The sequence below is a fragment of the Tenebrio molitor genome, chromosome 5, assembly GCF_963966145.1.
Source record: "Tenebrio molitor chromosome 5, icTenMoli1.1, whole genome shotgun sequence".
Classification (NCBI taxonomy): Eukaryota; Metazoa; Arthropoda; class Insecta; order Coleoptera; family Tenebrionidae; genus Tenebrio; species Tenebrio molitor.
In genome coordinates, this window is record NC_091050.1 from 15,317,348 (window position 1) to 15,340,601 (window position 23,254).

Genomic DNA, 23,254 nt, shown 5'->3' on the forward strand with positions numbered 1-23,254 from the left:
ATAAAATTCTTGTTTTGACTGTACTTGGATATAAAAAAATTTCGCTAGAGTGTACCGACATCAAAATCTAGTTACAAAATATATTTAGGTTATGTTTTCATTTTTAACCATTGAACTAAAAATGTTTTGAATCATTCATTACTTGAAGTGAAATGCAGCAACTGAATGAATTAGAGCAATGTAATAAAATTTATAAAAAACACACGACAAACTTAAAACAGGTAACAAATTAAACAATCAAAATCATCCAAAATAAACTAATCTATTTCATTTATTCAGAAGAAAATTATTTAACACTTGATTAACACTTATCTCTCCAAAATTTTGATTTGTGAATCACAAGAACGAACACCAATTCTTAGTTAACAATACTGGAGCGGTTTTGGCACAAATTTGTAATTTCTTCCCGTTATTATCACTTTTTTTGTTTGTTCCTCATAATAATTTCTTATGGCCCTCTTCTCTCGCGCCCATAGAACTACCCTAGTTCGTTCTGAACTTTCCATTTTTACCTTTTTACAAAATACACTTAAATAATTTTGCAATTTATTTGACAATGAATAGTTTGAAAAATTAAAAATCATAGATTATATGAAAATAACTAGTGATTTAACCAACCTAACAACTGCAATTTTGATTTTGACAGTCCAAATGTTTTTGATGGACTTTACGCTGCACTCGTTCTCCCGTCGCGTCATTACTACCGCATTCCACTATTTTTACATGATTTAACCATAACCATAACACCATAACATTTTTTTTTTTGTAATTTTCGCAAGAAAAGCTTCATTTTCATCTTTTTGGTTTGTTGTCACATGTGGGTTGCTAGACTGCCAACGGCGCCAAATTCAAACATCCTACGGCTATTCACTCGTTTTCTTGTAATATTACAGATGTACTTAATTATGATGAGTTTTTTAATTAAATTTCACTCTTCAGCGTGTTTAAATTATTTGATTTGTTATGATTTTCATGTGCCGAAGCTTTATTTTCGTGTTTTCGACTTGTTGTGGGTAAAGGTTGCTGAATTACCAAACGCGCCAAATTCAAACGACCGCTGCTTCTATCGTTTATTCTCTCAACTATTTACAATTATACAGTGTGATTCATAAATGATTTTGGGCCACCCAGTCGTGTCGAGGCGTGCTCGAACTAGACTCGGGCGATTCCGGCTGGTTCTGGGGAGTCCCCGCGTCATATTCCCCTACTTTTTCGATAACACCGCCCACTTCGTTTTGGTGGTAGCCGACGGGAGTGGCGCGTTCTGATCCTATCTGAGGATAAGGACTCTCCGCGTTGACCACCGAGATATATTCGGGATTCTGGTAGTGAGTGCACGACACGTCCTGGTTGTAGTAGCTGGGGTAGGACAGGTTGGTCAAGTTGGTCACAGGTTGGTAGATCTGGTGACTTGGGGACTGGTTGGGGGTGGGCTGCGCCGAGATCTGGTACGGGGGCGGCGGACTGGACGTCAGGGACCAGCAATTAATGGTGGGGCTCATGATGGTGGTGGGGGTCTGCGGCTGGACGCTCGACCACGTGGTGTAGGTGGGGCCGGCGGCAGTGTAGGTGGCTTGCTGGATGTGCTCCGGGGGGTTGTACACTGCAAACGAGCGATTAAAATCGGAAGTGTATTGTTGGTTGCCTGCTTACTGTGAGGTGGGGGCGACACTGACGCGGATTTGGACCTCTGCAAGGCAGGATACGGCGACGCTCTGTTGTTTTTCAGTGCGCTCCTCGCCGGCAACCTGTCGCACGTGGACAACTGCACCGTCGCCGTCACCGAAGGGTAGATGGGCTGGTGGGGGAGAAACCACGAGCTGTACTGCGAGTACTGACTCTGCTGTTGTCCGTACGTGGGGGAGTACTCCCTCTGGTAGATGCTGTCCGGGCGCTCCTTCGCGTCCAAGAACGCCTTCGCGAAAGGGTTGTACTTGATCTTGAGCGCCGTCACCTCCTCGTTCTGGTAGGCGGTGACGGCGATGAACTGCGTCTCCGGGAAGGGAAACGTGAGCACCCTCCTGGGCTCGGTGCCCACGCGCACCAGGTGCACCCTCGGCTCGTACTTGTGCAGCGAGTTGAGCATGATCTGGCCGTTGCCGTTCGACTTGTTGGTCAGCTTCACCTTGGCGAAAGAGATGGACTCTTTCATCCAGTGCGCCCCGAAATTCGGGGACTCGGGGTGGATGTAGATGGGGTTGGAGGGCGGCACTTCCGCTTTGCCCCCGGGGACCCACTCGCCGTTCACGTACTTCCAGCGGTGGGGGTCGATCTGGACGAACTCCAGCAGGACGGTATACATGGCCTTGGGGTCCAGACCGGCGGCTGTGACCTTGACGACGGGGAACATGCGTCTGAAAATGAAGTCAGCGTCAGGTGGTCACTAACGTGATCAGCGTCGATCGACGGGTGAAAGGCCGGATTTTGTTGGGACACTCGGTAGACAAACAGTAACGTGTCGAGATTAAACGTTATATAATTTTTTGAGCAATCAAATTAGTGTTACGAGCTTTAAGGCCGAGTGTTGGTAATAATTAACACGACATTATTAGATTTCAGGTTGTTGTTTGCTTGTTAATGACCCAACAATAACACCGAGAGTGTTGGTAAAAATTTGTTATTCGGCATTACTTCCGCACTCACCGGCCATTTTTGGTGACGATCATCTCGTTGGTGAGGCACTCGAAGCGCAGCCAAAGGTCCCTCTCGTCCAGAGTGACGACGAGGTCCCGTTCGGTGGGGTCTCCCTTGCTTTTGCCGGAAGTGATCTCGGATTCGACCGCCGAGAGGATGTGTTGAGCCATTTCGTCCGCTAGTCTGCAAAGGAAAAATGTTCAACGCTCGGAATCTCCAACAGAAGGAGCGCTCGTCGGGGGGCGAACCGTTTCGCCACACGGCGATGAGGCCATCGCTGTTTGCTCGTTCATCGATAATTATTTATAAATTCATCGCGGAACGACGTATTTAGAAAGCAGAATATCAATATTGGCCACATAATAAAAGTGTTGACTTTGATTGGAACGATCGACCGGTGTGCGGTCCGAAAGGCATAAAATTCGTGTTTGTTTTCGGTGTGACGTTCGACAAATATCGTTAAAGCTGAGATATCTTCTGCATTTGTAATGAACGGAACGGACTCCACTAATGTGCAGTGTACATATTACAGTGCGTGACTGTTATAAAGTCTCCACATTGGGATGCTACCGTGCCTGGTACTTCACATATGACGATTAGACACAAGTATTTGTGGAGCTAACCCGGCTGATCGATTACATTCCTAATTGTTTGCAGTACTGTCAGTACTGTCGCATAATCGTGCTAACCACTGACGTCACACCTGAAATTTTCCCTCCACATTAATTCTTTCTCCCAATATCTATCTGTTCTTCGCTTCATTCACGTGGGATGAATTATCATTAACCACATTTTCTTATCCGCATCCGCACAATCGAAATGTCAAGCTCGGACATTTTTATCGCTTTGCACTCGCTCAAGTAACCATCCGCAAATGTTTAATGTGTTTGTTAATGTCCTACAAATTATTTAATTCCGACTTTATGGTTTTTGCAAATGTTTGACGAGCAAAATTTTTGATGAATATCAATTAGGACTTCCTGTTTGATAAAGCAGTTAGGCGCGTAGGTACGAATATTGATGATGGGCTGTCGATTATGACATGTTATCAAACAAAGAACATTTTAACGGGTTTTTATGACAGTTTGGGCCGGCTGCGATTAAATTGTAAAGTGATCCGACTAGTTCGTGGGTCAGCCGTGGCGCACCGTCCGCTCGCAAGAACAAATGCTTTATGTCATCCAGGCAATACCGCTTTTACGTCTTGGAGTGGCTTTCGGTGTATCAACAGTCGGTTTAAAAATTTTACTTCTTGTTTAATTTCTTGTAACAGTTTTGTTTATTTCTCGTCCTTTCTGCTCTAGTGTAGGTAAATCTGACATTTAAAAATTTGCAGGAATTGGAAATCTGATTCTATATACGTCACACTTTTATGATAGAAAATTTTCAAACTAAACACAGTTCACCTTGACTTGGCATAATGGGAGGCCATGATTTATTTTTTTAACATTGGACACACTGTTTGATTTCCGTCACTAAAGTGCCTGACATGCGGACCTATCAAAATGAACATAAGATGTTGCTGAATTTTCCGCGATGTCTGAGTATTCTTCTATTCCAAACTAGTAAAAGTGACAACAATGCACTAGAACTAGACATTGACGCTATTTATAACCTCAAACTTAGAAAACATAACGTAATTCAACAGACAGCTTTACTACCAAATTAAATGCAAAATTTCCGTGGGCTCCCATTATGTCAAAACAACGTGGATGCATTTTATAATGTAACTGCCAAAGAAATTGTACCTAATAGTGGTGATAATAATTTTTAAAAATACATATTTGGGGAACTACAACGCAGCAAATATTTCTGCTGATTCTTTTCTTTTCTTTTTTTCTTTCTTTTTGGTCCATTTTGTGTTGAGATTAAAAATCGCTGTAAATAACAAAAGAACAACAGGAAATGGAATGGTCAATGAACCAGTTTTAAAACAAATACGCAGCGTCTGTACTAAAAATAATGAAAAAAAAACGGAAATGAAAATTGAAATTTTTGTTATTTGAGTTAATTTAAAATGTTTAAAGTTTAAAAAAGGTAAATATAATTATTTAAGTAAGTATAAGTTTATAAATAACAATATTAACAAATATGATACATACAGTCAAATATTTTTTGCTGATGTTCTTCACCGGTATAGAAATTAACTTCCTTTTTGCAAGTAAAAAGACAAAAAGAGAGTTTTCTTTTTTTTTCAGTTTGTATTCTATTCCAGTAATTGAACAGGTGAAAGAAAAATGAAGTAGGTAATAAATAGAATATTATCTTCACATTAAATAAACAACTAACAACAGAATACAAAAATTTAATGATTTAAAATCTGAACATTCTCAAAGAATTCAAATTTCTAATTTCCTGCAAAAAAGAACTTACTCCTTTTGATAATTACAGTGGATCTAATAACAATGATGATAATAGATATATGTATTTATTATTATTGTTATTATTATTAGCACGCCCTCAATGCCGTGCCACTTTTTTATCTAATAGAAATATGTAATGACGAAATTCAATGCCAATTAATTGCTGAGTCGGTGGAACTCGTGACTAATAAATAATAATAATAATAAGTAAATTTAAATATTTAGAACTCTCCGTTACTATGAGAAATCTTTGGTTTTTAGAAAAAAAATCGATTTTACCTACCACTTATAATATCAGCAACGGGAATAGTACCGCAATCTCTTTTTAAAAATTTAAAAATTCTGGATTTAGGGAACACATTGGTAGTTGAAATTCAAAAAGGTATATTATTATACTCACGTCATATCGTGAGGAAGTTCCTTAACATTGACACAGAACATAATAAAACACAACAAAGTCAAAATGTGGAAGTGAGACGTCGGTAATTATGTTGATTAGCACTGCAGTATTACTTGATAGTAATATCCGTAATAGTGTATGTACTCCGGCAAAATTGCCGTGCCGCCGTGTGATGGAGGGAAATAATATTAGAATAGAAATGAATCCGGCCTGAATGCCGTGTTACTGAAAATGTGGTGGGCCAGATCATAATACATAATAGTACCTACTGTTGTATGTACATTCACTTCCTTCTTTTTTCAGTTTTCTTCTTTGTTTTTAATAAAATTGTCACCTTTTTGATGTGTATTAGGTATATGTATTATCGATTAATTTTATTGTTTCATGGTTTACAGTCAATTGCACCAATGTCATTTAAAAATTAATAGAAAAAACTGCTGCATAAACAGAAATAGAACATAATCTACAAAAAAAAATTAAAACAAAATCTGCGAAAATTTTTGAATATTGTTCTGTATAAATATATCTGTATGTACAGATATGATAAAACAAAATTTGTTAAAATCTAAAACACAATTAGCACATCAATTTCTTGCAATTGTTTTTGCTCTCGGACATACAGTCTGATTTTGAAGGTTGTTCAGATATTTTAACCTGAGGTAGTACGTGTTAAAAGAAGGCAAAATAAGCAAATTTACCTTATGCAAATGTTAATGGTTTACAAGAAAATCATAGGAATCACTTTGTCTGGGAAACGCTGAAAAATTTCAAATTTAGCGGGCAGTTTTGACGAATGACCAATCTAAAGGCTGTTTGACGGATGCTAAATTTTGTAGAAAATTTGTTACAAAATGAGAGAGACCCTCGATCAGGACCAATGAACGATCAGCATCATAGTCTGTCTTTGTCATTTTTACAGAATTTTCTGTGAAATTTCGTATCGTGTCACACTAGCTTAAAATGTCAAGCTTTTCTGTCATTCGAGGTTATGTTTGGTTCTTATCGTTACAGTTAAAATAGTGCCTGCAACTTATTCAGAAAACAACAAAGTGAAAGGACTGTAATTGTGAGTATCATCGTTTTCATTTTCAATGCAAGCTCCAGTAGTACGACGTGTCCAAGAAAGCCGAACTCGATGCAGAATGTCTGTTTTCACGAATTTCCTGAGCGGCGTTTTGAACGTATTGAGGCGGAGGTAAAACATAGGGATCTACGAGGTGATGATCCCAACCCACACGTTAATTAAAATTACTACTAGAAGTGACGCTCTTGAATTTCTTAAGGAATGTCTTCTTCTGCAACTAAAATGCGATCTTTTCATTGGCGGTGAAGATTACCTACGCTTATTCATTTCGAAACGCCCGAAATCGCGAAGATGCTGTACAACGTTTACAAAGGTTCGTGCATTGCGAAGTATCCTTTGAGGCAACTTGTCACCGTAGATTTGCCGTGCTAGCCTAGCTCTGAATGTTCGCCATAGATCGAAGACTAAGGCCCGGTTTTTGGAAACATTTTATTTGGCCAGTTAGTTAACTCTCCGATAAATACAAAAATCATGTAATGTGATTGGTCACTTTATAGCGTTTCTATAGCAACGCTTGATTTAACCGGCCGTTAAGTTATCGGACCGTTCCAGAAACCGCGCCTAAGTATATCAGTTTTTTCCAGGTTGGTGAAAGACATTTGTGGTGTAAATTGAGGTTAAGATTGATGTCCTTGTCAAAATAAACTAATTTTGAATTAAATGACAACAAAAAAAGTCTACTATGATTTATTTTTGACCCATTTTTCCATAAAATTCAGTGGCTCCCAAACTTTTTTTGAAAAACTTTGAATAAGGCATCATTGGCTCAATCGTTACCTTTTGTGGGGTTCTATCACAGGTTAAAATATCTACAAAACCTTCAAAGTCACTCGCTTTTTATCTCTCCAGACAAAATAAAACTGACACTGTGCCTGATTCTTTTTGAAAATTGTATAAAGACATCGGGGCGTATCACGGCACAGTTATTAAAGTTGCCGTTAACTAGAGTCGTAATTAAAGTAAACATAAAACGATATAGATTTATGCAATTATAACCTGCCAGAAAGAGATGAATTCGTCACCAAGGTAATTAGAGTCATGATTAAATTTAATAAGAGTGTCGTGATACGGCCCATTAAATTTAGTGAAAATTAATTTTGGAAAAATTTATAGATAGAAATGTAAGATTATTCAAAGAAGAAACGAGAGAAATCCTTGGCACATTTACAAAACAAACGCACACTTCTTTTTCTGGTTTTTATTACTTTTTTACACTCGAGTCCGCCATTTTGAACACACAGAGACAGAAATTTTGGACATGCCAAATCAAAGAAAATATTTTTTCTTTTTAATTGTTCTCAAATTCTGCACTAACTTATTTGTTATTTACTCGTGACCTTTGTCGAAATTTTTTTTGTCAATCTTGTCAATAGAAGTTAAATATTAGCTATGTTGCGGAAAAGGACAAGAGATCATGAAACAAAAACAGAAAAAATTTCGAAACGAAAGTGGAAAATGTAAACAAGAGAAATGGTATGTGGAGAGCAAGAGCATTTTAATTGTGGATCAGAGAAGAAGAAGTAGAAAATGAAGTTTTAAAAATCGACGAAAGAAAGAGGAAAGAGGAAATTATCCAGCGGAAAAACGCTTTTCTTCACATTTCACGCCAGCAATAAAATTTTGAAGCCCTCCAAAATCGTCTCTCCAAACAAACATTCTTGTCTTAACTAACGACCACTAAATTTAATTACAATAAGTTTACGGCGTCTTGTGACACGACCTAGAAAGCCTCGTCGTCTTTGGAAAACGTTCCGGAGGTCTTTCTATTTGCACATTTCATTCGGGTTGATTGGGAAAAAAGCGCAGCGACGGTGGACGCAAGAGCGATCCTGCCGTCGCACAACGCCGAAGACATCATCGATGGTTTGAATTTTCGCGAGTTCGAGCGGAGTTGAGCGCCTGACGCGGCGTCGAACTCTCCGATAAAAAGCAACAACTCACCTCTCTCAGCCGTCATGAATGCCGCCGAAGCTCCACCAGTCGATCAATATTCACTTGGATTTAATAAAAAAATTAACGTAATTAATTGATACATTTAGCTATTTAAAATGTCAATCATACACCATATGCTTATTTGATAAACACACAGGTTGGTATTTTGTAAATTAAACGTTTATTATATATTATTTGTCATTATTTCACACCAAATCGATAAGTACTTCTTACATTTTAGAGATCTTAACATATTATCGCCAACATCACTAAAACTTTCGGTCTGTGCCATCGACAAGATGAAGTCTCTCAGACCACACCCACCGGACTCTCCATTGGCTCGGGTTTGACGGACCGGACAGGTACGAGGTGGTTCTTAGCGCGCTCTGCTGATTCAGGTACTGAGGTAATTATTTGTCGGTAGAATCATGGGACGACACCGTCGACACGCATTTTCTCCTCCACGCTACCCACACTTGCAACGTCACCGCGGGGGTCTCGCAATTTCGGAAATTTTCGCGCCGAATGTCGCCCGTGCAAAGGTCTTTTCCTGGATAAGCAAAAGGATCGCGTTTCGAACAGCGGTTCGACCGGACATCCCAAAAACTTGGAATTATGAATTTGTACGTTTTTGGAAAAGTGTCTGAGTAATTTTGCCTCGAAATGTGGATCTGCGATAAAAATGATTTTAATTATTTGCGAAACAAATAAGCAAATTGTGCAGACTTAAAGGCCCAAAAAATGCGTAACAAAAATTTTAAAAGCTAAAAAACTGTCCGTTTAAAAACTCTTCAGTTTAAGAAAAAAAGAAAATAGTTGATTTAAGAATTCTGAACGTAATATTTTTTTATGATGAATATTTAAATAAATCACAAGTCTAGTAGTGGAGTGACAAATTATACAATCTTTTTCTATTTTTCTTTAATATCGTGCGTTCATTTAAATTTATCCTCAAAGTTGGTTCTGAAGACTCGATTGTGAACGCACCACTCGTGTAAAAACATAAACAATACAAAAACTGAGGTAAGATTTAAACAGCTGATTCGTTCACAATCGACTCCTCAACGCCAACTTTGAGGATAAATTTAAATGAACGCACGATATATCAAATGGAAGAAAACAAGAGACAATCGAGCGAAACCAAATTGTTATCCAGCGTGATCACAATGACTCAGCTGTTGGCAATGAAACAATTGAAAAATATTGGTGTTTTCTTTTATCTCGTAATTGGCACTGACCGGATGTTTTAACTTGACACGACATAAAAAAATATTAGGTTATGTCAGTTACGTTTATGCTATGATAAAAATGAACCTTTGATGGTAAATTTCAAATTTGCCTGTCAACACTGTCAAAACTGACAACCGGAAATGCGTTTAGATACAGTGGCACCAAAATCATTCAAATTTTCATTGTTAGATACCAACAGATTCAGTCATTCTTGATCACGCCGTATTATATCGTGCGTTCATTTAAATTTATTCTCAAAGTTGGCGTTGAAGAGTCGATTGTGAACGCACCACTCGTGTAAAAACGTAAGATTTAAACAGCTGATTCGTGATCCGTAAAATGCGTTCACAATCGACTCTTCAACGCCAACTTTGAGGATAAATTTAAATGAACGCACGATAGCAAATAAAGTGCTAACAGAAATAACAAGAATGAAGTAATTTATTTTTTTATTTTCACATTGTAGAGAACGTATTTCATACTTTTGTACCTATATCAAATGGACAGAAATAAAAATAGAAAATGAAAGAAATAAGAAAACATAAAGAAAATCACTGAAAACTTCACAAATTACCTCGATTTATAAAAGCTAAAGGTGTTTCGTGCAATTTAGGTAACTAATAATAGTAATGTAGAAAAATAAAAAATATAGGTACAAAAATAGGTACCTATGTAGTACTTAGGTACAGTCGCGGACAGAAAAAAGTAGGACAAGTCTTATTAATAAATTTAGCTAAAATTAAGTTGAGTCAACCAGGCTTACTACCGTGTGAGCAACAAGTACTGATTGAGTTGGCAATAAATTCTGGTGATTTTTGGTAACTTTTATGTCATGTTCCAACGAAAAAACCATTTTATTAATAAAAGATTACAAAAACCAAGACGTTTAAATATGAAATGTATACCAGCTCTCAATAGTGTCAATAAAACAAACCGAAATAGGTACAATTCACAGTCTTGAAAATTTTATGTAAAATTTTTTATTGCCAACTGTAACAGTTATTGTTGCTCACCCTGTATGATAAATAAATTCGAAGTGATCAAAAATGACTGAATCTGTTGGTAACAATGAAATTTGGCAAATTTGAAATTTACCATGAAAGGTTCATTTTTATAATAGCATAAACATAACTGACATAACCAAAAATGGTTTCAATGTCGTCTCAAGTTAAAAAATCCTGTCAGAGCCAATTACGAGACAAAAAACACCGGTACTTTTCAATTGTTTCATTGTCAACAGACTCAGTCATTGTTGATCACGCTGTAAATATTTTAGTAGTAAGCTGTCCGCGACCGTATGTATCGAGTATTTTTTTAAATTTCACCTCAAAGTTGGCGTTGAAGAGTCGATTGTGAACCACCATTCGTGTAAAAACGTAAGATTTAAACAGCTGATCCGTCATCCGAAGTGCGTTCACAATTGACTCTTCAACGCCAACTTTGAGCTGAAAGGAATTAACATTATTTGGTAGAAATGATAAATCAATCAGGCCTTGATACCGTAATCCCGTTATAATAAAACGAGATGGATCCTAGGATTGTTTAATTTACGCTCAGTTTCGAATAAATTAGGTATAACGTAAGCAGATACCTACCTACATATTATAATGACAAATTCAATCGGCCTGAATGCTGTGCCACAGCTCACCGGGTGTGTGGTCGATCTCCGCTAATTTCTTACTGGACGAAAATAATAGTTATTTATGCAACGAGGTTCTGTGTAAATTGGGGTTTTCTAATTGCCCGAGAGGCCAGATTGAAATACGAGCGTAGCGAGGATTTTAAGGCCTCGAGGGCAATTGGAAAAGCCCGATTTGCACAGAAACGAGTTGCATACAAACTTTTATTGTTTGAAACGACGTCCCCAAAGCTTCCAAATCTATTAAAAGTGATTTCGCATTTACTTTTGACAGTTTTGACAAATTTTTCAAGAAATGTCACTTTGAATGTGTTGTCTAGGGCAACGGTTGGTTATCTGCCATTTTTTGCTTTAGAGCAGTTAGGAAGCAGTTTACAAAGGAGAAAAATGAGAATTTATGACAATTGAAAGCGATAATAGTTATTTATGCATTAAGAGCATAATTTTGCATTTTGCTGCTCGCATCGTCATATTGATGCCAGAGGCGCTAGCCGAGGGCATTAAGACGATAAGAGCAGCAAAATGCAATTTATGCTCGTAATGCATACAAAATTTTATGCGCTGCCCTCAAAAATTGAAAAAACCAACACAAAAATTTCCTTGGTATTAATTTAAACAAAGTAGCCAAAGATTGATAATTTTTCCAAACTACCGTAACTACGAAATTTTGTAAACAAGTGGCAGACATTTGCTTTTGTGTGCAAAAGATTTTTCAATTTAGCTGAAAATGGTAAGAAGACTATACAGTACACTGAAGATGTTTGTCTCGCTTACTTTTTTGAAAAATCCAACAACTACAAGTCTTCGAGTTTGTGGAGTTTTTACTCTATGTTAAGAAGCACCTTGCTAGTAAGAAATGGAATAGACATCAGCAAATACTTAAAACTTCAAGCATATTTAAAGTGACAATGTGATACTTACAAACCTAAAAAGTCAAAAGTCCTTTCAAAAAGCGAAATTGACAAATTTATTACGGAAGCACCAGATGATACGTATTTAATGATCAAGGTAAATTACTTTGTTGCTTTTATATTTCAATAGTTAATTTGTAATTATTCTAGGTTGCTGTAATCGTAGGAATTGCCGGTGCTTGCAGATCGCAAGAGTTGTGCTTTTTAACAACAAAAGAAATTGAGGATTTGGGCTCTGCGATACTGATAAGACTAACTGAAACGAAAACAAAAGTATCAAGACGGTTTACTATAATACAAAATGAGCAAAATTTCTTAGAACTTTTCCGCAAGTACTTTGTTTTGCGGCCTCCACATACTAAACATAATCGATTCTTCATTTTTTACAAAAATGGGAAATGTTCCACGCAACCCGTAGGCAGAAATACGTTTGGAAACATTCCATCAAAAGTAGCAACATATTTGAACCTTCCCGACCCCAAATCTTATACCGGACATTGTTTGCGTCGCAGTTCCGCTACTTTACTTGCAGATTCTGGTGGACATATTACAGACTTAAAACGTCACGGAGGTTGGCGTTCTGGTACAATCGCAGAAGGATATATAGAAGATAATATTCAAAACAAGCTCAAGATAGCCGAAAAAATTCAAGGGAAACGTCAACATGAAAAAACAGTAGTCCCATCAACATCCAGTGCTTTTTCAAATGACTACACTGAAGAACCGGAGGATAAGAAAAGTAAAGGAGTTTCCATTCTTCAGACAAATGCGGAGTTGAACATTCAAAATCGACAGAATCAAATATTTTCAGAAAAAATCAATTTACCTTCGATTGTAATTAATAGTTGTAACAATGCTAAAGTAGAAGTAAATTTTTCGTTTAATTAAATTGTTACTTTATTAAGAAATACGCAATTTCATGTAATAGAATTTTCTTTAGAGCATAAAAATTACGCCAATGCTTTAGAGCAATAAATTACCCTTTTATGCACTCTAATGAGGTAAATAAAACGGCCAAAATTGCTTGGCAGCGCATAAAAGATATTAAAATGAAAAGAGCAAAAATATTATTTAAAAAAAAACAACTTGAGAAGAATATTTTGAACGAGTCGGTGCAGGTATAGAATATTATTTAGTCTTTATTTAAAAGAAAAATACGGTGTCATACTCATTTCTACCTACAAAAGTTCTCAATGCCAGAGCGTCCAATAAAGTAAGTGTCTAAATAAAAATATGATGAACACTACTTTGAAAAGTTTGACAACGCATGTCATGTCCGGTACAATATGTTACGCTTCTCAGCGACAAACCATTAACTTTCGTCACAAATGCCTTTTGTTCAGGTGAATAAACCGTTTTGTTAGTTTTGCAACAACAGTTTTTTTTTTTTTAATGTAAAATAGAGCACAGAATTGAGGTTAAACCTGATAACACCGACATTTCAGAGCCTACCACACGCGAAAAATAAAAGCGCCTCAGCTTAATTCATACAAAACTTGTCATTACAGAAGAATCCATCATAAAATAGGACTCAACTGTAGACCTTTTATGGTCTAACGTAAAAATCATCTTGCGAAAACTGTAAAACACCATGTTACTGTTCAGTGCATAATAAAACTAATAGACTGAAAACACTGATTTTTGTTTGTCTCTGGTAACTTTGATGGTATTTTTGGATCGTGCGGTACGAGCTACGACATACGAGAAATAAAAGGAGTTTGTGACAAAGCGCTCCCAATCAATTTTTATTTGGACACTGGATATTTACCAAAGTGCTTCGTTTGGTCACACAATGATTATGGTATGGTTTTTGTGAACAATTTACATTTTTGAATAAATTAATCAACGATTTCTTCGTTGGCAAAGCGCTACTCATAGAGAAAATAATTTTTTATTCTATGCTGTGCTGCTCTGCTCTCGTTTGGGCACCATCTTGTTGACCTACGCGGATTTCCAAATAAAGCAAGTCGCTGAAAGTCTTCTTTACAACTTTTTGACGTCTCCAGTGTCGACTCCGCTTCTTGACCACACAGACTTCACCTCTAAAATCTCTCCCATCGTCACACGCCTTTCCTTTCGTCCTTCAGCCGTCCGGCATTGTGTAAGCCCCGTCGGTGCCCTCGCCGGTCCCGTTCCTCGTTACGCTCAATTTTTCCAACAAACCACAGCTCCACCAGTAGTTGTGGCTGTTACGTTGAGAATGTGTACTCTACCAATTATCACATCTCTACGTCTAGGCTGCCCATGCTATTCTCTATTTTTAAAGGCGACCTGTGTACATTTCACATTACACGAAAAAATTTGGTGAACCAAAAACCGGTTGGTCGCGCTGTTTGTTTTGTGATTTTTCGAAGCAGTCGACGCTCGATCGAACGGAGAAAAATCGCGTCGGCGTCCGCGTTTTATTGAAGGCACCACAGTTGTAAAAGAGGACAGGTATCAGAAGCACTTGTTTTAATGTCTTTATTACCCCTGGAACGGCGCGCATTGTTGGCCGCAGCGGCCGCTTTGATCTCCCGTATTATAACTCATGCTTCGGTACCATCAACATCAACCGGAGAACCAGAAAGACGCAATTAAGGCGACCAACGGTACACGCACCAAACATGCGGACTAGGACTGTAAAATTCACGCTGTTTACCTGGGCTGTTTGATTTTTCTGCATTTCCTGTGCCGGACCAACCCTTACCTGTCTCGCATAAAAAATTACGTTTTTGTGCTCCCTGGGTGGTCAAGGCGCTTTACAACCGCCGCTCGCCGATTGCGCAAATATTCACCGCTTTATGGCCGCCCCCGAACGCCCAGATAACGAAAGGGTGGCCCGACAAGATTTTTTTCACCGGTTTATCGAATCGGCCCTGCAGATCTTCAACAGTTGGGAGGGAAATGTCGCGACAACTGTCAAAAATCCGGTTCGCCTGGTCAATTCATTCAATTTGTTCTGTTTACACAGAAACTGTGTCATTACAGAATCCACGCACATAATTATATTTTCCTTAGCCAAACTGCTGACATCACGTTCTGCAAAAATATTTGTCCTATTAATTTCTCTCGCTGCAATTAAAAAAAGTTATTTGTTTAAACGGTTAGTACCTCGATAGACGAATTTAAAATAGGTACGCTGGTCGCGACGGACAAATCTCTCTCTCAAATTTTTCGGGGAAAAGAAATCTAAACTTCAAATCCTTAACTCTTATTTATAAGTTTCAGTACATTTTTGAAATAATTTTGAGTCAAATCCATAACTAAAATAATCTCCATCCTCTCGTGTAGCTACGATAAAAATTGATATAAAATACATAATTATGCTAATATCACTATACAATTATAATAATAATAAGCAAATCATTAAATAGACGATAACGTTTAAAATGTACAGTAATTACAGTCCCATTACTTCTTACTGGCCCAGAAGGGGTCCAGACTGCTCAGGGGGTCGTCGACCACCTCCTGCTTGCATTCCACGGGCGCCGCCTTGTCCTCCAGTTTTCCCACCCCCACCTCGTTCAAAATCCTCTTCGCATTTCCTGCAACACAAAATTACCACGTTCATTATTGTGGCCTGTTGCCACGGCATTCAGGTCGGACTAATTTTCTTGCTAGCTAAGTCTTAACTAATCTTTTCCGTCTGCTGTAAACATTTTTTTTTTACTGTCTTCTTAGACTTAATCGCTGAATACACGTCACGTTTATTTAAACTTGAAATAATTCCATTACTTCCTGTAATAGTAAAAGTTAGTTAGAAGTAGTCGCGTTTTGCTAGAAGGAAAATAATGTTTTCTACTTCGGTGTCACAATGATCATTTTGAGACACCGAAAACAGTTTCACAAAGATCAATTTTATAGCATCGTTTCTAGTGATAATTGAATTTGGGGTTGGTATTGAAAGTAAATTTCAGTGGTAAATGTGCTGTCATTTGAACCTGAATCCATGTTTTGGATCAAAATAAACTATTAAGGAGGTAGTTATTATTGTAACAACACCTCACTGCGTTCGTCGTGTTCTAAACCCTCTCGTTCGACAATAGATTGTCTTGTGCAACTCGTATAACAATAGACTATTTTCAACACGGACATAGAAGACAGTTTGCCATGATTTCGTAATATGTTTTTATTCATTTTCTATTACCATCATACCTATTTTTATTACTTTTTTAAATCCAATTGGGTTAACGGGAGATAGAGCTCATCTCCTTATTTAGGTACATTGTTTCTCAATTTTTCCCGATTGCATTCGTCACCCCTTTTAAGCCTACCTTGCGCAATAACTTGTCTCATATAGGCCAAGAACGCCTCGTATGCGAACTTGAGGTGCTCCCTGTCCCTGAGTATGTTCCTCCTCCAGGCAGCCAGCTTGACCGTCAGCGACACCAGATCCGGTATGGACACCGTGTTGTTGGTCACTTCGAGAACGGCGCTGACCAGGAGACAGACGAGGCCGCTGCGACCGATCCCCGAATTGCAGTGCACCACGACGGGATGCGCCGTGCTGCGCTGCTGCATGAACAGATTAATGATCTCCGTGACGAAGGTGACGAAAGCGTCGGGACTGGTGGGGAAGAGGCTGCCGGGCCAGGAGGTGAACTGGAGGTGCATGAGGACGCGAGTGTCGCGTTTTTCCGGGATGCCGATCGAGATAAGCCGTTCGACCCAGTGGGGCTTCACGGTGACGCTGACCAGCGAGACTATCATGCCGGAGAGGGCCAGATCGCGCCCTTTTTCCGCGGGCCAATAGACGTCGGCGCCGGTCTCGCTCTCGCCGAGGAGCGACACGATCAGTTCCACCTGGTGTTCGCGGATCATGGTCCAGAAGTCGCCCACGGTGGTGGGGAGGGGGGCTTGGGTCACGATGAATGGAGCCGCGTAGTAGGAAACGTCCTGCGACAAAAAACTTGTTTATCCTTCGCTCCGAAAAAAATTCGGATCGCAGTCGGTCACGAAAGCTGTCAAATTCAACGGACATTCTACCGGAACCTATTCTATGGTTGGCGTTACAAACGTCAAAATTGCAAACAAATGTCATTTTTGATTTTTGACAGCCGGTGCCATTTTAAAATACAAAATAAATATTACTTTGATATAGGACGCGTTGATGTAATCGTCCTTGGCGCCCTTAAGCTCGATCCTTGAATAATCGTAGGGTAAAATGTCAGGATAACGATTCTTCATGGGGTAGCATCTCGCCACCGAGATCGCCTTCTTCTCTCCTTCCTGCTTATCCTGTATCTCTTTCCACTTCAAATCAAGATTCGTGGGCCCGCTGAGCGTCTTGTTGGTCAACACATCGACAAACTTCTCGAACTTATCGATCTCCTGCCCGAACAACTTCTTCACGTCGCTGTTATTCAACGGCTTCCTGTTTATGACTTTCTCCATCTTGGGCGCAGACACTTCCTCTTTGCTTTGTACGATTTTGACGGGTTTCGGAGTTTCGCTCTTTTGCACCGGTTTCTTCGCGTCTGGAACTGACGGATTCTGTTGGGGAATCAGTGGGGCCTGGTTGACCGTGAAGTCTAAACCGGTCAACAGATCGATGTTCGACTCTTTGGTCATGGCCGTAATCGAAGTGTCCGAAGTTTGTTGCGAGACGTAGCTGTAACCGCTCGCGTAACTCTGATAGTCCTGATTTTGTGGGTAATTGGCTCCGTAATAATACTGATACTGTCTATTGCTGTCGTAACCTGGATAACCCTGGCCGTTGCTCATCACGTAATTGTTAGTGTTGGAGTCGGAACTCTTGAGATCGGGAATCGGAGCGGAGTAGGTCGAGTTCTGGTTCAAGGTCGCCGTGTCGGGGTGCACCGAAGTCGCGTACTCGGAACCACCGAACGAGTTGGGGTAGGAGTAAGTCTGTTCGTTCGAGATCTGACCTGCTTCGGGGCCGTAACCGGAAGGGTAATACACGTTCTGCTGGTTGTAATTCTCGGGGTTGTGTTGGTTGACCTGACCGTAACTCGCTTGAGTCGCTTGGTTGTAACTCCCCAAACTACCGGCCTGGTTGACTTGATAGTTAGGTTGGCTGGCTTGGTTGTAACTCCCTGCTGGCTGGCTGGCTTGGTTGTAACTCCCTGGCGGCTGGCTGGCTTGGTTGTAACTCCCTGGCGGCTGGCTGGCTTGGTTGTAACTCCCAGCCGGTTGGTTGGCTTGGTTGTAACTCCCTGCCGGTTGGCTGGCTTGGTTGTAATTCGCTGCCGGCTGGCTGGCTTGGTTGTAACTCCCTACCGGCTGGCTCGCTTGGTCACCGGGTTGGCTAACAGGGTAACTCCCTGCCGGCTGGCTCGCCGGGTAACTTCCAGCCGGCTGACTCGCCGCGTTGTAACCCCCCACCGGCTGACCCGCCTGTCCGTAATTGGCGCCAGGTTGACCGACTTGTCCGTAACTACCGACAGGTTGACCCCCCTGACCGTAACTCCCTGTCGACTGATTCACCTGGCCGTAGCCGGCTTGATTGTAGCCTGCAGGTTCGTAACTCCCTGCAGGTTGGCCGACCTGTCCGTAACCACTAGGTTGGTTCACTTGACTGTAACCGGTCAGGCTGCTCTGACTGTAACTCCCTAAACTCGTCGACGACGGCGTACTGGTGTAATCCATCGAATACGGATACTGTTGTCCTGTGTACACGCTAGGACTCTCCGAGGGATACTGGGAGTTTTGCGTTATGCTCGAAATCGGGTGGTACGTATCTGTGGTGATCGTGAAGGCTTGTTTGTTGATATTACTCGGATTCGGTGACGGCGTATTAGAATAATTGTACTGAGCAGGGTAAGTATCAGGAGTGTAAGAACTGTAAGTGGGACCCGTTCGCAAAGTGGCCATTCTGTCTGACAAAGTCTTGTCGAAAGTTTGTTCTTGAGGCTTGGCCACGACCGGATCGTTGTTGACTTCCGAGCCTAGAGGAGCGGGACGCACGGCCGGGGGCCAAGTCTGAGCCTCGGGCATGCCTGGGGGGTAGTACTGCGGACTCATTTCTTGATACCCCCTAGTCGACTTTTTCCTCGTGTCCAGATAGTCCTTCAGCTTGGGGGCGGCGTTCACAGCCGGCGCGCTCACTTCCTCTTTGGTGGTAGGCACGGGAACCGAATTCTTCAGCAACATCTGCTCGCGCTCCTCCTGTTGCACCTTAGAAGCGCTCCTGATCCTCTGCAGCAACTTTGCCACGTTCGTCTCCAGTTTATTGTAAAAATCAATTCCTTTGTTAGCCTTGGCGACGAGATCCTCGTAAGTGTCGAAAGACGTGATCAAGGCGTTCACGGTCGCGTTTCTCTTGTTGATCACATCTTGGAGGTAGCGACGCGTCGACATCGAGCGCGCATAAGCATCTACGAAGGCCTTGAGAATGTTCTCCTGAGCGGCGACGTTCTGCTCGATCAAATTCGTCTGAAAGCAACAAATAAGTCAAATGTCAAGCGCTGTACTGGCAGCATTACCAACTCCTGATGCTTCTGCAACTCTTGTTGAAACAGCTGCTCGAGCGGTTGGTCCGCCTGTCGGGTCACCAGCACGCTCGTGATGTCGTCTTTATGGACCGCCTCCCTGAACTGCGTCCACAACATCGCCCTCTGGTTCCTCATCTCTTCGACCTTCGCGATCAAATTCTCCACATCCCTGATGCAGTTCTCGTCGACGTTCGGATTCGGCAGATCCACCGAAGGGATCTGCTTCTGCAGCTCCATCAAAGGCTGCGCGAGAATCTTCAAGTTGGCGACGTGAGTCATCATCGCTTTGTGCAGATTTTGGTTCGAGTCGTTCGCTTTGTTGTGGGCCTCCCTGTACTTCGCCGCCTCCCTCGCCAAGTCCGTGGCGATAATACTCGGCGGCCTCTTCCCCATCAACTCTTGGTACTCTTTCTCGTTGTGCTCCTCTTCTTTCAACAACTCTTGGATTTCGTTCAGCATCGACTCGACTTCGTGGTAGCTGTTGGAGAGCTTCCCCATCGCCGCCACTAGATCTTGGGTGGCTGTAGGTTTAGCGGAAAGGGCGGCGGCTCTGTCGACCAAATCTTGCGACAAACCGGTTGCTTGGCGCATCTGAAACCGCTCGAATAAAACCAAGAACGTTTCAAGAGTTTTAACTGACTTGGTTGAAGACTTCGAGTTGCAGCGACGACATGAATTCGGCGAGTCCTTGATCCTTCGACTCCACGAGCTCCCCCAACTGTCTCAACTTTTGCGCTTTCTTTTCGCTGTAAAGAGAGGAGGCCTCGTGGGCTTCCATTGGTACCAAGCGAGCGAAAATATCGGGGCCCGAGACCTCCACATCGTTCACATTAAACGCGATACCCTTGACGAGCGATGCCCCCTTCACTTCTTGCAACGCGTGCTTATCAGGGACTTCCTCGTGATAAATGAACTCGTTCTCGTTCTTCGCCGCTTTGCGCTTTCCTTCCACCACGTCTGAGGTGAAAGCGATGGCTTCGTTCAAATCCTGCAACAACAAAATAAACCAAAATATCCCCAACTCTCTTTATATTCACCTTCTGCTGCTTCAACCCCGACGACAACTTCCTAGCTTCTTCGAGTTGCTCGCACGCGGCTTGGTAAAACGCCACCCTCTCCCCCATCTTCTGCTGTTCTTCAGCTTGCTGTCCTTGAAACAACAAAGCGATGGACTTGTGGTATGACACCTTGAAGGACAAATATTTGGACCATTCCTTCACAGTCTTGCTGCCAACCAAATTGTTGAAAGAACTCTCATCATCACCAAATGTCAACAACATCAGCGCCCTCTTGTAATGATCGACGACTTGCACAGCCACTTTAGCTGAATCAAATCCAAAAATAATTAACGCACGAAAAACTTTTGCGATGATTATTTACCCGTGATGGTAGCTTTTCTGTTGTCCATCATGCTCTTCTCCAAGATGCATTCCTGCGCTTGCGCGAAGCAAACCTGTTGCATGAAGTGGACGATTTCGATCGACGACATGTAAGGGACCATCTCGTAGTAAGTTTCTTTCATGGTCTGCCAAAAAACGAGTTAAACGGGGCAAAACTGACAAGTGCGAGTACCTGGAAGGCCCAAGCGGCGCACTGAAAGTGTGTGCAGGCCATTTTGAGCCCGTCCGGGGACGTCCGACTGTCGGCGGCGCCCAGTTGAGTGTGCAAAGCTCCGATGTTGTGTAGGATGCACATCAACTCGAAGCGTATGTCTGGGACGCTGCACGGCATGTTCGAGTAGCTGTCCTTCCAGGAGAAGTATATCGACGCCGATTGCATCGGGAATCTCGACTTGAGAAAGTGCAGTTGGCAATAGTACTTTTTGAGTAGCTGACAGCCTGCAACGTCGGTGGTTGGACGAATGGCCGCGCATCGCAGACTTTCTAAATTACTAATTTCGGTGTTGTAGGACTCGGGATCTTCGTTATAAAAATTTGCGATATACTGAAAGTGTGCGGGTAAAAAGTGTGTCGCTGCGAATAGTTGGCGACTGTTACCTGTTTTAATTGGGGACCGAACTGTACATTTTCGGGACTTACTTTCAACTCAAAACTTATCATAGGCAATCTAGGCACAGCCTCCATCGTTATTGTGTTTTAGAATGTCTTATCCAACGGAATGAATCACGCAATGATCGATACGCACAAAAACTAGAATCATGCAATAGTTTACAAGAACTACAAGTTGGGGGATGCTCTGCGCAATATTACCTGATGCAGAAGTTTTTTTATTAAACAAGTCACATTTGTAACTGAATTTGTGAATGATAAGCGGTAACGAAGGATTTAAAACGAATAAAAACAAACACACAACATTTTTATTAATTCCTTGTCAACATGACACATGACGCATTTGACAGATGACGGTTGGACGGTGATTAAGGCAAAATCTTGTGTCTACAATTGGTACATAATTGGAAATAAAAATTTATTTTACCAATTATTTTGTTGTTATCTCTTTGAATTGCATCATTTAAATCGCAATCTGGCAACTGTATTATTTTTAAATGTTTGGATTTTAATTTCCAACATCATTACGTGATCGACTGTTACTGTCAAAACGACGTAACGGCGCGAAGTTTGAAACGTATACACCAGATTAGACCTGTTCTCTACAAAAATGAGGTCACTTAGCTAATTGTGGATAATATGGATTTAAATAAAAACCCATAATCAATTCCCCATTATAAATGTATGAACAAAAATAAACGCTCCGGTACAAACGGGGTTCCCTAACCTCAATTACTTTTCCCTTTCACAGTTTTTACGAATTATGGCCACTACGGTTAGTAAACTACAACTTGATTAGATTTGTAATGGTTTTGGCACAATAACGATTCCATCTTTGTACCAAAACACTGCAAACTTAATATGGAATCGGCTGAAACGGCACCATGGGGGCTTTGCTGCTTTTCAAAAGACCAAAACATAAATAAGCACCTCGATCAATACAGAAATGCTTTAAACAACACCATAAAAAATGAAGTAAACAGGACCATTCACGGAAACGATAAATTTGTAACATCGTTTCAGTCGGGGAGTTGCAGCAAGGACATAATAATGAAGACGTTGATGGATTTTGCAGCTGAACCGTCCAACATCGAAGAATTAGCCGATACGATCGGGGACATTGCGACAAATGTGGTAAATCTAGACGCATTAAATTTCACAATCGGCGCTCTTCTACAAGCGAAACAATTTGAAGATTTCGTGAAGAATCTTCTAGGGTTGTATGTGGAAAATGTAGGGAAATATAGAGATGATAGAGAAAAGTTCAGTTCGGATCGACTCATTTGGGAAATAAGTCAAACCGTGGCCGACTACGTGACAGATTTGACTGTCGATTTTATCAGGGACAGGATCATGAGTGAAGAAAGTAAAGATGTCGGCGCAAAAAGCACATAAAGCAGAGGCGAAGTATGAAAATGCGACAAGACAAATATTCAAATGTCAGAATCCCTGAATAAATTTTATTCCACGTTTAAGTCGTTTTTGTCATTTAAACTGATTCGAGTTGACAGTTGTCAAATAAAATTGATAGATGTTGGTCAGATTAATTTCGGTTGAGACGACTCGATCGATAACCGATTTATTTGCAATCAGTAATGCGTGTTGATTTAACGTGT

The 23,254-nt window shown here is 40.8% G+C and overlaps 2 protein-coding genes and 1 long non-coding RNA gene across 4 annotated transcripts; 1 reads left to right on the top strand and 2 right to left on the bottom strand.

The window, feature by feature from the left end:
- Positions 1-1,045: 1,045 nt before the first annotated feature.
- LOC138130367 (T-box transcription factor T-like) lies at positions 1,046-8,806 on the bottom strand. 2 transcript variants are annotated; one of them, XM_069046813.1, is made up of 5 exons: positions 8,648-8,806; positions 8,423-8,475; positions 2,644-2,817; positions 1,654-2,354; positions 1,046-1,603 (listed from the first exon to the last, which is right to left on the bottom strand). In XM_069046813.1, exons 3-5 carry the CDS (start codon positions 2,802-2,804, stop codon positions 1,107-1,109), a joined length of 1,359 nt encoding a protein of 452 aa, XP_068902914.1. In that variant the 5' UTR covers positions 2,805-2,817; positions 8,423-8,475; positions 8,648-8,806; the 3' UTR covers positions 1,046-1,106. The 2 variants fall into 2 exon arrangements, with proteins under 2 accessions (XP_068902914.1, XP_068902913.1); XM_069046812.1 differs by having other exon boundaries at positions 8,423-8,671.
- A 758-nt stretch (positions 8,807-9,564) lies between these two features.
- Positions 9,565-13,082, top strand: LOC138130369 (uncharacterized). The gene is made up of 2 exons (XR_011159583.1): positions 9,565-12,290; positions 12,344-13,082. It is a non-coding gene; the product is annotated as an uncharacterized lncRNA (long non-coding RNA).
- Positions 13,083-15,374: 2,292 nt separating this feature from the next.
- mop (myopic) lies at positions 15,375-22,005 on the bottom strand. Its single transcript, XM_069049334.1, has 10 exons — positions 21,840-22,005; positions 21,627-21,779; positions 21,202-21,573; positions 21,010-21,154; positions 20,667-20,953; positions 20,270-20,617; positions 19,621-20,220; positions 17,267-19,570; positions 16,450-17,071; positions 15,375-15,720 (listed from the first exon to the last, which is right to left on the bottom strand). Exons 2-10 carry the CDS (start codon positions 21,711-21,713, stop codon positions 15,587-15,589), a joined length of 4,899 nt encoding a protein of 1,632 aa, XP_068905435.1. The 5' UTR covers positions 21,714-21,779; positions 21,840-22,005; the 3' UTR covers positions 15,375-15,586.
- Between the last annotated feature and the right edge of the window lie 1,249 nt (positions 22,006-23,254).